This window comes from Schistocerca americana, chromosome 4 (genome assembly GCF_021461395.2).
Source record: "Schistocerca americana isolate TAMUIC-IGC-003095 chromosome 4, iqSchAmer2.1, whole genome shotgun sequence".
Lineage (NCBI taxonomy): Eukaryota > Metazoa > Arthropoda > Insecta > Orthoptera > Acrididae > Schistocerca > Schistocerca americana.
Genome location: NC_060122.1, coordinates 480,105,497 through 480,121,984, shown reverse-complemented (window position 1 = coordinate 480,121,984; position 16,488 = coordinate 480,105,497). Strand labels below are relative to the sequence as shown.

General features: G+C 37.6%; 1 protein-coding gene across 1 annotated transcript in view; it reads left to right on the top strand.

The window, feature by feature from the left end:
* LOC124613131 (translation initiation factor eIF-2B subunit beta) overlaps nucleotides 1–16,488 on the top strand; it is a 68,417-nt gene that overhangs the window by 10,369 nt on the left and 41,560 nt on the right. The window contains exon 3 of the mRNA XM_047141748.1: nucleotides 8,598–8,727. Coding sequence (XP_046997704.1) covers nucleotides 8,598–8,727 — 130 coding nt within the window. The remainder of the gene's footprint in view (nucleotides 1–8,597; nucleotides 8,728–16,488) is intronic.

Here is a 16,488-nt window from a genome sequence, read left to right as displayed (position 1 = left end):
AAGGAGGTTAACTGAAGTTTCTCTACATGAGAACCAATGAAGTATCAAATGGGTAAATTGTGCAAATGGAAAGGTAGAAAAATCTCTACACTGTCAGCAAACTGCTCTCTGTTTATTTTTAGATATTGAGGGGACTTTTACCAATACGACCTTTGAATCCATGGTTAGAGCTGCAGCAGATCATGGTATTAATACCACAGTATTTAGGTGGATTAAGAACAGTGCTGAGTAGACAAAAGGTAGAAGCCACCTTGTTGGATATGAGAATGGTGATCAATACCATCAGAGGGAGTTCACAAGGTGGGGTTTTGATCCCTCTACTTAGGAATTTAGTGGTGAATGAACTCATTAAAGAGCTAAACGCTGGAGGCTACTTTGCGAAGGATACACAGACAATTTAGTCATAGTAACACTTCGCAAATTTGCAAGTACCATGACAAAATGCACTCTGAACAGTGTGCAGAAATGGTGTAAGAAACAGGATCTAAGTATCAGAAGTAGCAGTAGTACCATTGGCCATATGTATAGATACAGACATATTGCTGATGGTGTAATCATTATCTCTCATAGGCTAACCAGCTGTAGCCCCACTGGCTGTCTGAGGTCGAGGATGTACACATTGAAACAGGATGATTGGGAAGCATGCTAGCATTTGGTCATACCAATCAATTCTGACCATTTCCTTGTTCTCAGTAACACAACTCGGTTTCAAAGACCAATTATCACTTTGTGTAGTCATTTCAACTGTTTTGTGGCCGTAATATGAACGTCTTGCTTATCTTTCCATTTTACCAAGAGAATAGGATTGTAGCTCCTCATTTTGTATTGCCCTCTTGTTTAATTCTTCTTTACAGAAATCTTTTGGTGTATTCTTTCTAGTCGCGTGTATCAGTGACATTTGTTTTATAATTTTATGATAATGACATAAATAATTTTGATGAAGAGTACCAATTATCTGTGTATAAAATATGTGTAACACTGACTATGATAGCTCTTTGACAAAACTTTCGGAGGCCTTATTATCACAATTTAGCTTATCATGACCAGCGTATATTTTGAAGTCATAGCAATAACCTTAATGTGACTTGCATAATTTGTGACATTTCATACCAACTTGTCCCTTTTTTATGGATTGAATTGTTTGTGAGATATCTGTCCCTTAAATTTCAGGAGTGATTCATCGATAGTAATGTCCTGTTTCACTGTATACACTTCTTTAAATTTTTGATTCAAATACTTGGTCACAGGTCTTAATTCACTCAGTTTGTCTACATTGGCAACCATATCATTATTTGCAAAGTGCAAACATCTTTCAATCTGAAGGTATCTTTTTAGAGGCATTGTTTTTCTAAATAAGGGTGTCTCTATAACAACCTTCTTTGACCAGTTCTGTTGAATTCTTGGTTTTTATACCTGTGCCATTATTATGGACAATGCAAAATATTTTTTAATTTCATTACAATCCACAGGAAAACAGTTGTTGTTGATTCTTCGTATATTGATTGGATTGGATCAGGTCTGTTCTACACACCAGTTAGTCTTGGCTACAATATTCTCACAAAACATATTATCAGATATTATATTAAATATATTTAGTTTTCTTTTATTTACTCTTTTATTTACTCTTACATGATGTAAGATTGCCTCTTTCATACCAGGAATCATTGTGTAGTTCCAGATTTTTGGACTGGTTTTCTATTTCTTTCCAAATCCGAGGCTCTGGTAGTCATCCTCAATAATTAATCGCTTGCATTTTTGTCATACAGGACATATGATGTCACTATAGTTAGAGTTGGTAGCAGAAGTATTAACATAACCTCACTGTTCTCTTCACAAAAATTACATTTTGAAAACATTTTGTGGGGATACAACCCTGATACATAAGAACATATATTTCAGTGTGTGAATGTGACCAAGTATAAAATGTAACTGAATGTGATACAGAGAGATAATAAGAATCTATCATGAGCCTGGCCTGTGCTGTATGTGGTGGGGGCATCACAAGTTGCAATCGTTGTACCATAAGCCAGGCCCGTGATGTTTACTTTTGGCCTGACTGACACGTTGTGGGCCAGGTCCATGCAGTTTACATTTCGTCCAGCCGATGTACCGTGATCCAGACAGGTGATAATCACTTTTGGCCTAACAACAACCTTCACTGTCCTCCAGTCATTAGAATGATTCACACTGCTACACTGGCTCTATGCAGTCTGCATAAGAATCTAATTTATTTTCCTTCTGCTTTTTGAAGTAAAGCCAGAAAAATGCCATCTGGCATGAAAACAACCTTCACTCTCCTCCAAGCATTAGAATGACTCTTGCTGCTAGATTGGCTTTATGCAGTCTGCATAGAAGTCTGATTTACCTCCCTTCTGATTTTTGAAGTAGAGCCAGAAAAATGCCATCTGGACCAGGTGACTTGAACAGTTGAAATGTTCCCACCAATCACTGGATATGCTTGAAGTTAACACTTCGACAGATTCCCAGTTGTCCCATTGGTTACCTGTAAGAAGTACATCACAAGGATTGAGTCTCTCTGTCAGAGTGCACTGAGGAAAGTTGGTTTTGAGGAGCATGTCCAACCTCTTGTGCAGTGTCCTTGTATACTCATCGCCTCCCTTCCTTAGTGTACCTCCTGATTGTGTTGGAATTCTTGGGAGGATTTTGCAAAGTCTGGCTCTGATTTTCCTCCTCCTCCTCCTCTTCCTCCTCATAGAACACCTTCCAAGATGATTGTTTTGCTTGCTTAATAGCATGATTTTATTTCACAAAGGCCTGATATTTCACCTATTGTGCTTGTTTTTGTATAATTCGAGACCATTGTTATACCAAGGTACATACCTGTTCGTGTGTTTCTATGTGATTGGACAGTTCTCTGAGTAAGGGTCTTGGCACCAGATGCCACATCATCTGCCATTTCCTCTGAATTTATTGGGTTTCTTATCAAAGTTTTAATTTCGGATAAGTGTGAGTTTAGGTGTTTCCTATATGTGTCCTAGTCTGTTTTCCTAGGATTCTTGTAGGCCTTGGTCTGTTTAACTCCTATTTCAATCCTAACCTTAATACATGTACAGTCAGACAAGGACGACTCCATCACCACACGCCATTGTTTGACATAACTACACATTAAGATGGGCCCAAAAGTTATGTCAATTACTTATTGCTTTCTGTTCCTGAAGACAGGTTCCTTACCTCCATTGTAGATTCCTAGATTGCTCTCTAGTAGGTACTGAAGTAGTTAGTCACCATTGCTACTAGTGTCGTTGCTTCCCCTCACTGGGCATCATAGCCAACTGGTGATAGTTCATTCAGCTGCAAGCAGCTGTCTACAAGTTCCCATATGTCCGGGAAGGAGCACTGTCCTCTCAAGGAAGGTAAGTGGAGGCCAGTACAGATTCCCTCGTGCTCTTTTTCTCGTGCTGTTTTATATCTGTGGTCATTTATTATCTGGATCAGAATTTTGCCATTTACATGAATGTAAATAAATTTACTGGGGAATTTTTTAGATTCCTAGTGTAAATCAACTCACTCCCAGTTCCTCTTAGGTCTGATAGCCCTCCCTTTATGTAAATAGGTGTCATGGATCAGGGCCTTGACCAACTTACGTTTTATCAGAAGGTGACTCAAGATGGCAGTTTCCCCCTTACTGTGCTGCAGGTTTGTCTACAACACATCTAGCCACTAGCTTGTTACCATTGCTGCTTCTGATATCCATAATCACCTTGATAGTAATCTGTGGCAACCCTAAGTACAGTGTCGACCCTGCTTCACATTGCCTACACGGGTTTCTCACCAACTTCTACCACAAGAGTTTGCCCATCAGATACAGCCGTCTGGTTGATTATCCTCCAGTCATCTGTTAAGATTTTCTAGTGCTGAACTTGTACATTTTCGAATAAGGTCTTTGGGGAACTTCATTAAGTAGTAAGGTACACAAATTCATGTCTTTGCATTCTTGAATAGCTCGTCTGCTATTTTGACCAGCAGCTTCACCTCCTCCCATGGAGATATCGTGGGCACCCTTTCCTTCAGCCCACTTACTCTTCCCATCCCTTCACAGACAGAAATTAGAGCATTTTTGTCTTGATAGACCCTACTGGTCCTGGAATTGGAACAGTAACCTGCATCTTCCCAAATATTTTCAAAAAGAACCATCTGGACTAACTCCTCCTGCTGCAAGCTATTGTCAAGAAATAGTTATCCCTGCTAGATTACGGCCATCCTTAGAACTGTGATGGCAGTAAAGGTTACATTCAAGTTGTAATACCCCTGATTTCTTTTCTCAGGACTGGAAACTGATACGAACATGTAGTTTGTTTTAAAATATGTGTACACTCTTGGTGAATGTGTAACAGAGATGCCACACAGTACTCTAGCTGCAAAAGTGTGGACTGTCTTTTTATAGTTAAAATGGTGACGTTTTCATATTAAGAACAGTGTGTAATCATTCATTTTCTCCATTTGCGTGGTGTGACACCGATAGGAATTCATTGCCTCTTGAGTGAGACATAATGGTGTCACGACTGTGTCTAATGTCCATTCACAGGTCTGACAGTTCAAAGAAGGCAGCACATAATGTGACAACAAACCAAGACAATCTTGGCCTCGCACTAGCCAGTCTGATGACATGATGCCACGAGTGGAAAAAGTTGTTATGGAGGAATACCAAATGTCTGTGGAACACGTCGCCTTCGAAGTTGGCATTTCTGTGGGACCTGTGCACACAAACCAGCATGAAGACCTAAAATGTGAAAAATGTCTTCCAGGTGGGTGCCATGAGTGCTGACAAGATGACCACAAGTTTGCTTGCTTGGCATGTTGCCAGGCAATGAATCGATCCTGAGACAAAGTACCAGTCAGCTCGGTGGAAGTGCATACACTCATCAATTCCAAAAAATTTTGAGGAAGTGCCAGAGCTGAGATAAGGATCGTGGCCATGTTCTGGGATTCGTACTCATTGCATTCCAAGAGGCACTACGGCGACAGGTGCGTCCTACTAAGATGTTTTGAAGAACAAGCTCCTTCCAGCATTGCAAGAAAAATAGCTGGAAAAGGCTGCGTGTTTGCTGTTTCACCAAAAGACAATACATCAGTGCATCAAACAAATGTGACATTGCAGTTTCTTTGGGACAACAACTTTAAAGTGATTCCTTGTGCTCCCTATTCCGCTGACATGGCTTCTAGTGACTTTTGGTTGTTTTGAACAATGAAAGAGACTCTCTGAGGTCGCACATTCAGTAGCCATGCCGATATTGCATAAGCAGTTTTCCAGCGATCAAACCAAATTCCTAGAGAAGCATTCCCAGTCTTCATGAAATGATGGCACCGCTGTTGTGAAAAATATGTACAGGTACAGCGAGATTTTGTCAAAAAGTGTTACAATTTTCATGTGATTACTTTGCGAGGAAAAAAAAAATGGAACTGTTACAACTTGAATGCACCTTGTCTGTTGCCATTTTTTTCTGCCTAAACTTTTGCTGGATCTGGTTATCTTGGGATGTAGGAATAACAAACTCCTTCCTCATTCTCTTACTCCCTGTCTTGGAAGTGGGAGGGGTCTGTTTAGCCGCTTCACTCTGAGGCAGTCTATTCTTTGAGGTCTTGGGTTCAAGACATTTTAATATCCTCCATATGTTCCTAGGAAGCCATTCTTTGTGTTCTTTTTCTCTTTCTTGTCTTTGAAGTTCCCTCCTTTGTGCCGTAGACAGGGCTTTGATCTTAAATCTGGTCCAGCATCTCAGTGATATTTTCCACTTATGTGAACAGTCTGCTTCCCAACCCATTTGTGGAAACTGTTTACATTGGTTCAGTGCCCAGTGTTTGGATATTGTAGGTATCATCAAGTCTCTGAGTTTTTAGATTAGTTACTGTGTTGTACATTTTTGTCCCATGAGACTTGGGGGTACATTAGCCCATGCCCATGATCCCCATACCAATGTACAATTAAGGAGGTTGCCTAGTATCCCTGAGGCTCCATTCAGGAAACTTCCCATGTGCCACGCACCCCTTGGATCAGGTTACAACTTGGCTTGGGTGAGTGCTTTCATTTCATCCTAGTTGTCCCATCTGACACATATTTTCATGTGAATTGGATAATACAAGGAGGAGTACTTATCCCTTTCATCCCATAAAACGATCTACTTTTGTGTGGGGCCAAATTCCCTACACAACATTAAATCTATTAATTACTTCTGAAAACGTTACTAGAGATATCAGTGATCCAAATACAATCCTTAAAAAAATTATAACAGTTTAGATCATAAGGCACATCTATTTAAAGATGACCAGTTTTGACCATCACGTGGTCATCTTGAGAGTTACACCTATTTTGAAGGATAGGAGCTGTGTATGGAGCAGGAACCACTAAATGGTGATAGTCAAGAGGAGGATCAGTTTACTATTGTCATGCAGTAATTCTGCTCCATAGGCAACCATTGTTCATCAAAATGGCTGTAGGGCAGAAGAAAATTATGGGATGATCAAAACCATTCACCTTTCAATAAATGTGCCATGTGATCTAGACTGTTATAATTATTTTCAGAGAAAAGGAAATGTGCTCTTGAGGGGGCCATTCACTGTTTCTCTTTAAGTCTTTCGTACTTTTGGCTGGGGATTCAACAATGTTTGTGAATGTTCGCATAATATTTGCATTCTTTGCACTTATTGTTCTGCCAGATTTTCTTTCACTTCAGTTTTTTGATGTATACTTTCGTGTATTGAACACTCCAAATCAAATTATTATGGAGGAGTTCATTGACTTTTGCTGATTTGTTTGGGTACAGTTCATCCCCTAAGTTATCTCCACTTTAAGACCTAAATCCTCATTTTTTTATTTTTTATTTTTTTAATAACAGAAGTTCAGTGTATGAGCCTGTATGATTTCTCATGGCCTCTACATTCCAAAGTTTTTGATTGCTAGTAATTCTGTTTTTGCGGACAGTTTTCCACTCCCAAGGCAAGAGGATGCACTGTGGATCCATCAGCTTCTCCGTCTTCTGATCACTTATAATAAAATTAATGAATTGTGAGGTTTTGTTTTTTTGCATCTAAAGTTTAGTTTTTGTTAACATTTTGTATCTTGTCATTAACTAGCAGCCTGTGCCATGTTCACACAGATAGTACTAACAGGGAGAGGTCACCAGCAGTGGGATCGACTTTTTGAAACAATCTATACATTTTATGTTGGTTAAGATCCAAGGTATCATATGCAAAAAAAAGGCATTAAAAAGTTGCAGCAAATAGTCTTGTTGTGTGATGTAATGGATAGGATTTTATCTTCACATGCAGAAGGTTGTGGTGCACTAATTTGTTTTATTTTTAAATCTTTATTGAAATTACTTTGATTGTCATTTTTATTCAACTGATTGATTTAAATGTAATTTTTTATTTCCATTCCTTTGTCACATCATTTTAATCATAATATCAACTTCTTCATGTGCTCTCATTTTTCTTCTTATCATTCTTTTTTTCCATTTGAAATATTTGGTCATCTGTTTTTGATTAATTATATGTATTAATTTTGATTTAATTGCTTTTGTTTTATCACCCTGCTTTTTTTGTCCACATTATTGTGTTAATTATATCTATATCTCACTTTGTTTGAATTGTGTTATACATCATTTAACATGCATGTTATTTTGTCCGTAGTGCAGTTTTGTTTTAAATGTTTGTATGATGGTTACCATGCAAAAAAATTGCACATCTGGTAACATAAAAACCATTTTTCACACCACTGTACAGTCATTATAAATAGGTTGTTTGGTCTTTTGTTTCTTTAACTGATAGATCAGAATTTTCAAATAATTGGGTGTTATAACAGATAAATATAATTTGATTCATATTCACAAAAGTTTCAGTTGGAAAAAGAATAATATAACAAAAAATAAAAAATTAAAAAAAAAATCATATGGAAGTTAAAATAATGTGTCAAAAGAATAGAAATAAAAATAACATTCAAACCAATTAATTGAATAAAAATAATGATCAGTCTTTTTGATAAATATTTAAAAATAAAAATAAAAATTACTAGAGCTGACGAGATTCAAAGCCACAACCTCTTACCTGTGTAGCTATCATCCTGTCCATTGCACCACGCAACCAGACTATGTACTTTGACTTTTTTAAAGTTATTGAGCATCACAAAAAATTCCGAATTTTTTTTTTGGTCAGTTACAAATGAGGGCCCACCAGAGTGAATGGCTACAAGGTATGATACCTGGGGTCTTAACATACATCACCATGTATTTGGTTTCAAAAAGTCGATCCCCCAGCTGGCGACCTCTCCTTGTAAGAATCCGCAGCAAGAAGACTTGTTTGTTTTATAATATGGAGTGATATACATAATCCTTCCTTGTAGGCCAGTCTGTTCTGTTTGTGAAAATCATGCCAAGATCCCAACAGTCACTCACAAGATTAGCCTGAATGTACAGACAAAAACTGTGGCTGGGGACTTTATTTATAATTTGTTGATACAGATGGATAGATAGATATAGATTTCTGCAAAAGTTAGTATTAATGACGCTGAACTCGTGAAACACTTTTAAAATTTTGTTATATTATTTGTTTCCTGTGTTTTTATTGGTTTTCATTGATCTCAGGGAGTTACTGAGCATTATCAAAGAAGGTGGTCGAAGTTTATCAAACTCTTTGCCCCTTCATGCTTCTGTTGATAATATGGTGAGAAGAATTTTAAAAATCATCCGAGAAGAATATATCTCAGCACAACAGGTATGTAAGTATCCATCACTTTGTTTAATATTAACACACTGAATTAGTATACATGGCTGTAACTTAATGTTGGGAAATGCAGAGTCTTAAATTGTAGCTTCACTTTTGAAAAGATAAAATAATTTGAAGCACACAAATATAGCTACAGGTTAGATGAAATGATATTACTTACTTTTTAGGTAGGTTCTGGTAACTGCATAATTAATGGGGCATTGTCTTGCTTGAGGTGCGAGAGGGGAGAGGAGTCATGTGCATAGGGTCTGGTTGTGTGCGCAGATTAAAAGTCAGTAACTATACATTCAGATGCATAATTTATTATAGCCTCGTGGTGTGAAGTCTCTGTGCACATTGGTGCAGCTTTCAATAAACTTTCATCAAATTTGATTTTTTCTTATATCTGTGTGCAGTTTGATTCAAATTGCATCACTGTAATACATTTGGTGCATATCTTTAATATATGGGAAACTCCTTTTAACCCTTAGCTGCTATGCATGTTGACAGGAACATAATTACTATGGAGGGATCTGTTGGGCTACCTTTCCATTCTGTTTATACAGAACCAGTGGTCTGCTGACTGTATGTTTACATTGCTTCCTATTGTTCATAACACTTCTTGGGAGTAGGCTTTATGATTTTTTTTTAACAAATCAGAATTTAAAATACCTGGACAATTAAAGCACAGCAAAATTTATAGTATATTTTTATTAGTGTGTTCTAAAAATAACAGTTGATAGTTATCTCTCTACTCACTCACCTCACAACATAACTATGTGGAAAAACACATTTCTTTTGTGAGAAATCATGTGAAAAGTTAGATCTGATTTTTTTCAAAGTAGATTGACTATTGTGTTCCATAATTCTACAAAGGGAGAAACTTTAGCAATTTTAATTTTAAAAGAACAAGCAATTTTGCATTGTCATGAGGTTCTGAATCATATTTTAATCACTTTCAACTTCGTGCATTTCACACAACCTGCTTTGACGTACTCCAAACAAATTGGAACACCACACAGTTGAAGCATATATCTTGTTGTCTTCTTCATAATGGGGAGTTAAAGGGCACATGTTTTTTTTTTTGTTTTTCAAATTCTTCTGTCAGTGTCTGGTGTTCCTGCCTTATGTCAAATATTCTTCTGATGGTGTCACTTAACTTTCATGGCAAGCATCCAATAGAAAGTCTATGCTTCATATGAGGCTCAGTAATGCCTCTTGCTGCAGTCTTCATGAAGATCCATCTGGCCTTTACTTCTACCTTTGGATAAGTTTCGTGTGCAACGTAAGAATTCACACCAAAAGCAACATCCACCACTATGAAGAAAATGACCGAAGACCATTTTCTTACCCAGCAACTTGATGAATAAGCTGCATACTTTTGGTTGAGACAGTCCATGCCACCTTTTGTTGTGTTATAAAACATGATGATCTCAGGTTTTTCAGGGTTAAGGTAATTATTTACTGCAGGGTGCATGGAAGTCACTTTTTAAATAAAAAAGTTCATTGTCTAGTTTTACTGACAAGTACCAGTTGTCACCTGAAGTATTTCTGTGCATATTTACAGTAGGTTTCATAGTCAAAGAACAGAGTGTATGGGAACACTACAAGGGTGTGACCATTGCTGCCTTTTCCAGAATAAATATATGTGTTATACAAGTAATTTGTATGAGCATCAATCAAGTGCTGAATTTTGAAGCCATGTTTTGCCGGGTTGTTTGGCATATGCATTCTAAACCCTCATCCTCCACAGAAAGGTACATGCATGCCATCGACACACACAGTTGCAGCTAGTAAAGTAGTAAAGTTGACTGTTTTGGATGTAATGTAGAAAGATTTGTGAAATTGCTGCTGACTTGTTTACTTTCTTTCTTTCCTCCTGGTCATCTTGTTGTCAATCACAATGCAGACAGTAAAAAGAGAAATCTTTCTTCACTAACAATGCATCAGAAAACATCTCTGCCTGTTCAGTCGGTTGCAGACCAGCTGTAAACTGATTCGTTCCTGGATTTGTCAATGGCTGAATACACCAATAGACAAATTAAGACAAATTAGTACCTTCAATTCAGTGACATCAACATCTTGTAGATAACATAAGCGATCATTAGTGTACTGGGATCTAAGTTTAGATATTTTCATATTTGTCCCTAAAATGATTTCATCTAAAATATCTTGGGTAAAGAACAGACAGATTCCATACCTCTAAAACAGCAGTGTTTTCTTAGAGACTGTCCAAATTCTGTGCAGTTCAGGAAGCTGCAAGATGATGTTTTGCTGTCTTATTCTTATGTTAACTGGTGACTGCTATTTGCTCTATTGAAAACAGTTTATTACTGAGGAACTAACCTGCTCCACTGTCATCAGCTGTAACATCTTCTTTGCTTTCAGTTCCCTGCTCCAAATTAGTGTTGTGATCACTAAATATCTAGAAATCAGGGTCATTATCCCTGTCATCAAAGTCTTCATCTGAGAATTTATTTAGACGTTCTTTGACATCCATGTCTGTCTCGCATAAAACATTATGTGTAGAAGCTCCCCCTTCCCCCTCCCACGGAGAAACAATAGGATTCAACAAAAACACAACACACAAACATTATGGCACTTTTTTTTTCTCTCTCTCTTTTCAATACGTGAATGGAACAGGAAGAAGCCCTAATGATGCACTATTCGCGAGTGGAACAGGGTTGGAGGGATCAGATGATGGTACTGAAAGTACCCTCTGCCACACACCGCTACGCATTGCACAAAGATTTGCAGAGTACGAGTGTAGATGTATCAGTGAAAACAACAAAAAAGACTCCACATGATAATGAAATAACATCTATTGAAGATGAACTTTGGAAAGTGATGATTATTTGTTGAAGTTTAAGCTGGCGGTGGAAAATGAAATGAATGAACCTAAGTGAGCAGATGGAAGAAAGTGAGCATAATAAAATAAGTGATTGCAGCAAGCATGGAAAAGTATAATACATTTACTAAAACTATTGCAGTGAAACATCACTGTGACATAACATTTTGATTTATAGATTCTTTCAACATTTTGGCATGCTTACTAGGAAAATGAGTCGATAATAAAATGAAAGTATCCCCAAACAGTGAAAGATTTAAGTTGAATAATAAGACAGTAAATGTTTCTATATGAGTATGTAACTGATGATCGTGTTTTGCTTCATAAAGAGTTGTCGCTTATTGAAGTATATATCAGAGAATATGAAAACTAAAGAACATGCAAAGTGAGGTGTTTATTTGAATGTAAGACATTACAATATTACTCTGACATATATTTTGAAACCAATATCTTCTTTCCACCCATGAACCGTGGACCTTGCCGTTGGAGGGGAAGCTTGCGTGCCTCAGCGATACAGATAGCCATACCGTAGGTGCAACCACAACGGAGGGGTATCTGTTGAGAGACCAGACAAATGTGTGGTTCCTGAAGAGGGGCAGTAGCCTTTTGAGTAGTTGCAGGGGCAACAGTCTGGATGATAGACTGATCTGGCCTTGTAACACTAACCAAAACACCTTGCTGTACTGGTACTGTGAACAGCTGAAAGCAAGGGGAAACTGCAGCTATAATTTTTCCCAAGGGCATGCAGCTTTACTGTATGGTTAAATGATGATGGCATCCTCTTGGGTAAAATATTCCAGAGGTAAAATAGTCCCCCATTCGGATCTCTGGGCAGGGACTACTCAGGAGGACGTTGTTATCAGAAGAAAGAAAACTGACGTTCTACAGACCAGAGTGTGGAATGTCAGATCGATTATTCGGGCAGGTAGGTTAGAAAATTTAAAAAAGGAAATGGATAGATTAAAGTTAGATATAGTGACAATTAGTGCAGTTAGGTGTCGAGAGAAACAAGACTTCTGGTCAGGTGAATACAGGATTATAAACACAAAATCAAATAGGGGTAATGCAGGAGTAGGTTTAATAATGAATAGGAAAATAGGAATGCAGGTAAACTACTACAAACAGCATAGTGTACACATTATTGTGGCCAAGATAGATACAAAGCCCACGCCTACCACAGTAGTTCAAGTTTATATGCCAACTACCTCTGCAGATGATGAAGAGATTGATGAAATGTATGATGAGATAAAAGAAATTATTCAGATAGTGAAGGGAGACAAAAATTTAATAGTCATGAGTGACTGGAACTTTGTACTAGGAAAAGGATGAGAAGGAAACGTAGTAGGTGAATATGGAATGGGAGTAAGGAAAGAAAGAGGAAGCCGCCTGGTAGAATTTTGCACAGAGCATAACTTAATCATAGCTAACACGTGGTTCAAGAATCATGAAAGAAGGTTGTATATGTGGAAGGAGCCTGGAGATACTGGAAGGTCTCAGATTATATAACGGTAAGACAGAGATTCAGGAACCCGGTTTTAAGTTGTAAGACATTTCCAGGGGCAGATGTGGACTCTGACCACGACCACAATCTATTGGTTATGAGCTGTAGATTAAAACTGAAGAGACTGCAAAGAGGTGGGAATTTGAGGAGATGGGACATGGATAAACTGAAAGAACCAGAGGTGGTAGAGAGTTTCAGAGAGAGCATTAGGGAACGACTGACAAGAATGGGGGAAAGAAATACAGTAGTAGAAGAACCGGTAGCTTTGAGAGATGAAATAGTGAAGGCAGCAGAGGATCAAGTAGGTAAAAAGAGGAGGGCCAAGAGAAATCCTTGAGTAACAGAAGAGATACTGAATTTAATTGATGAAAGGAGAAAATACAAAAATGCAGTAAATGAAGCAGACAAAAAGGAATACAAACGTCTCAAAAATGAGATCGACAGGAAGTGCAAAATGGCTAAGCAGGGATGGTCAGAGGACAAATGTAAGGATGTAGAGGCACATATCACTAAGGATAAGATAGATAATGCCTACAGGAAAATTAGAGAGACCTTTGGTGAAAAGAGAACCACTTGCATGAATATCAAGAGCTGAGATGGAAACCGAGTTCTAAGCAAAGAAGGGAAAGCAGAAAGGTGGAAGGAGTATATAGAGGGTCTATACAAGGGCGATGCTCTTGAGGACAATATTATGGAAATGGAAGAGGATCTAGATGAAGATGAAATAGGAGATATGATACTGCGTGAAGAGTTTGACAGAGCACTGAAAGACCTAAATTGAAACAAGGCCCCAGGAGTAGACAACATTCCATTAGAACTGCTGACAGCCTTGGGAGAGCCAGGCCTAACAAAACTCTACCGTCTAGTGAGCAAGATGTATGAGACAGGTGAAATACCCTCAGACTTCAAGAAGAATATAATAATTTCAATCCCAAAGAAAGCAGGTGTTAACAGATGTGAAAATTACTGAACTATCAGCTTAATAAGCCACGGCTGCAAAATACTAAATGGAATTCTTTACAGATTAATGGAAAAACTGGTAGAAGCTGACCTCAGGGAAGGTCAGTTTGGATTCTGTAGAAATGTTGGAACACATGAGGCAATACTGACCCTGTGATTTATCTTAGAAAGTAGATTAAGGAAAAGCAAACCTACGTTTCTAGCATTTGTAGACTTAGAGAAAGCTTTTGACAATGTTGACTGGAATACTCTCTTTCAGATTCTGAAAGTGGCAGGGGTCAAATACAGGGAGCAAAAGGCTATTTACAGTTTGTACAGAAACCAGATGGCAGTTATAAGAGTCGAGGGGCATGAAAGGGAAGCAGTGGTTGGGAAGGGAATGAGACAGGGTTGTAGCCTATCCCGATGTTATTCAATCTGTATATTGAGCTAGCAGTGAAGGAAACAAAAGAAAAATTCAGAGTAGGAATTAAAATCCTTGGAGAATAAATAAAAACTTTGAGGTTTGCCGATGACATTGTAATTCTGTCAGAGATAGCAAAGGACCTAGAAGAGCAGCTGAATGGAATGGACAATGTGTTGAAAGGAGGATATAAGATGAACATCAACAAAAGCAAAATGAGGATAATGGAATGTAGGTGAATTAATTTGGGTGATGCTGTGGGAATTAGATTAGGAAATGAGACCCTTAAAGTAGTAAATGAGTTTTTCTGTTTGGGGATCAAAATAACTGACGATGGTCGAAGTAGAGAGGATATAAAATGTAGAATGGCAATGGCAAGGAAAGCATTTCTGAAGAAGAGAAATTTGTTAACATCGAGTATAGATTTAAGTGTCAGGAAGTTGTTTCTGAAACTATTTGTATGGAGTGTAGCCATGTATGGAAGTGAAACATGGACAATAAATAGTTTAGGCAAGAAGAGAATAGATGCTTTCGAAATGTGGTGCTACAGAAGAATGCTGAAGATTAGATGGGTAAATCACATAACTAATGAGGAGGTATTGAATAGAATTGGAGAGAAGAGAAATTTGTTTCACAACTTGACTAGAAGAAGGGATTGGTTGGTAGGGCATATTCTGAGGCATCAAGGGATCACCAATTTAGTATTGGAGGGCAGTGTGGAGGGTAAAAGTCATAGAGGGAGCAAGAGATGAATACACTAAGCAGATTCAGAAGGATGTAGGTTGCAGTAGGTACTGGGAGATGAAGAAGCTTGCACAGGATAGAGTAGCATGCAGAGCTGCATCAAACCAGTCTCTGGACTGAAGACCACAACATCATCATCTTCTTTTTGGCCAATGTATTTGAAAATTTCCGCTCTCTCTGTTTAAAATGTATGAACTGAACAATGCACATTATGTGATTTTACCTTGTTCATCATGGGATGCTTTGCTAAAAACCATTAATATATAATTGGAGGCATAGCAGAGAAGTTGTAAAATCAAAGAACAATCTATTCTTCAGTGTGAGGTGATCAGTCAGCAAATCCTTAGAGTTAAGATGGGAATGTTTACAAATTTCAAATCCTTCTAAAATACTCAATTTGCAGTATTTGCCCATTATATGGCATCCTCTGGTAAATGATTTAAAGTAACTTACTTAATGTCAAACTGTTGTTGTTTTAGATTACACATTATGAACTGGTTTGTTCACATTTTCTCAAGTAAATCTGTGTGATGATTTTATTGCCTGAAGTCAGTGTGTACCAGTGGTTTTTAATGTAACATGGGTTTTTTGTTTTTTAACTTGATTTCTTGTTGTAGCCATGGACTACAATTTTGTTTAATGTGTGGCTGCAAGATGCTAATTGGCTGAAATGCTTACCAAGTTATACTAAGTTTCATGTACTAGGTTCTAGCCAGAATTTATATGAGGTACAGGCATTGGTTCTACACATCACTCTCAATCTTCAGTCAGCAATCTCCACACCCTGGCATTGTAACATGCGTGCAGCTTACTTACTTCCACTTCTGAGAACTCATATCCAGCAATCGGTCTTGTCCCGAAGATACTGAAAAGTCAGTGCTTCTCCATTTGTCCTTGGCACCAATATTGGCTGATAATAAAGTAGAATGTTTTACTTGCCTTTGTTTAGCTCCCTTTACAAGTAATGCTGTTTTAATACTTCTGTGATTGTACTACACGTAATCCAAGGTTTAATTGTCTTTTATATGCTTATGTTAAATATTTTATATGATATAAGGTTCATTGAATACCAGTGCTCCCACTATGCATACTGTTATTAAGATTTTATGAACACTTGCACTCATACTTCGTATGTAGACATTATAAATTCTCTTCAAGTTGTCAGTATGTTGGTAGACATTGCTTTGGTTGCATATATTGTGTATGATTTGTAATTTGAAAATCTGTTGCTTGCTAGTCATCACATATATTATGTATTCTTTTGTGATATGACTTGATTTATTGATTCTTTAATGTAGATATATTGTGGTTCTA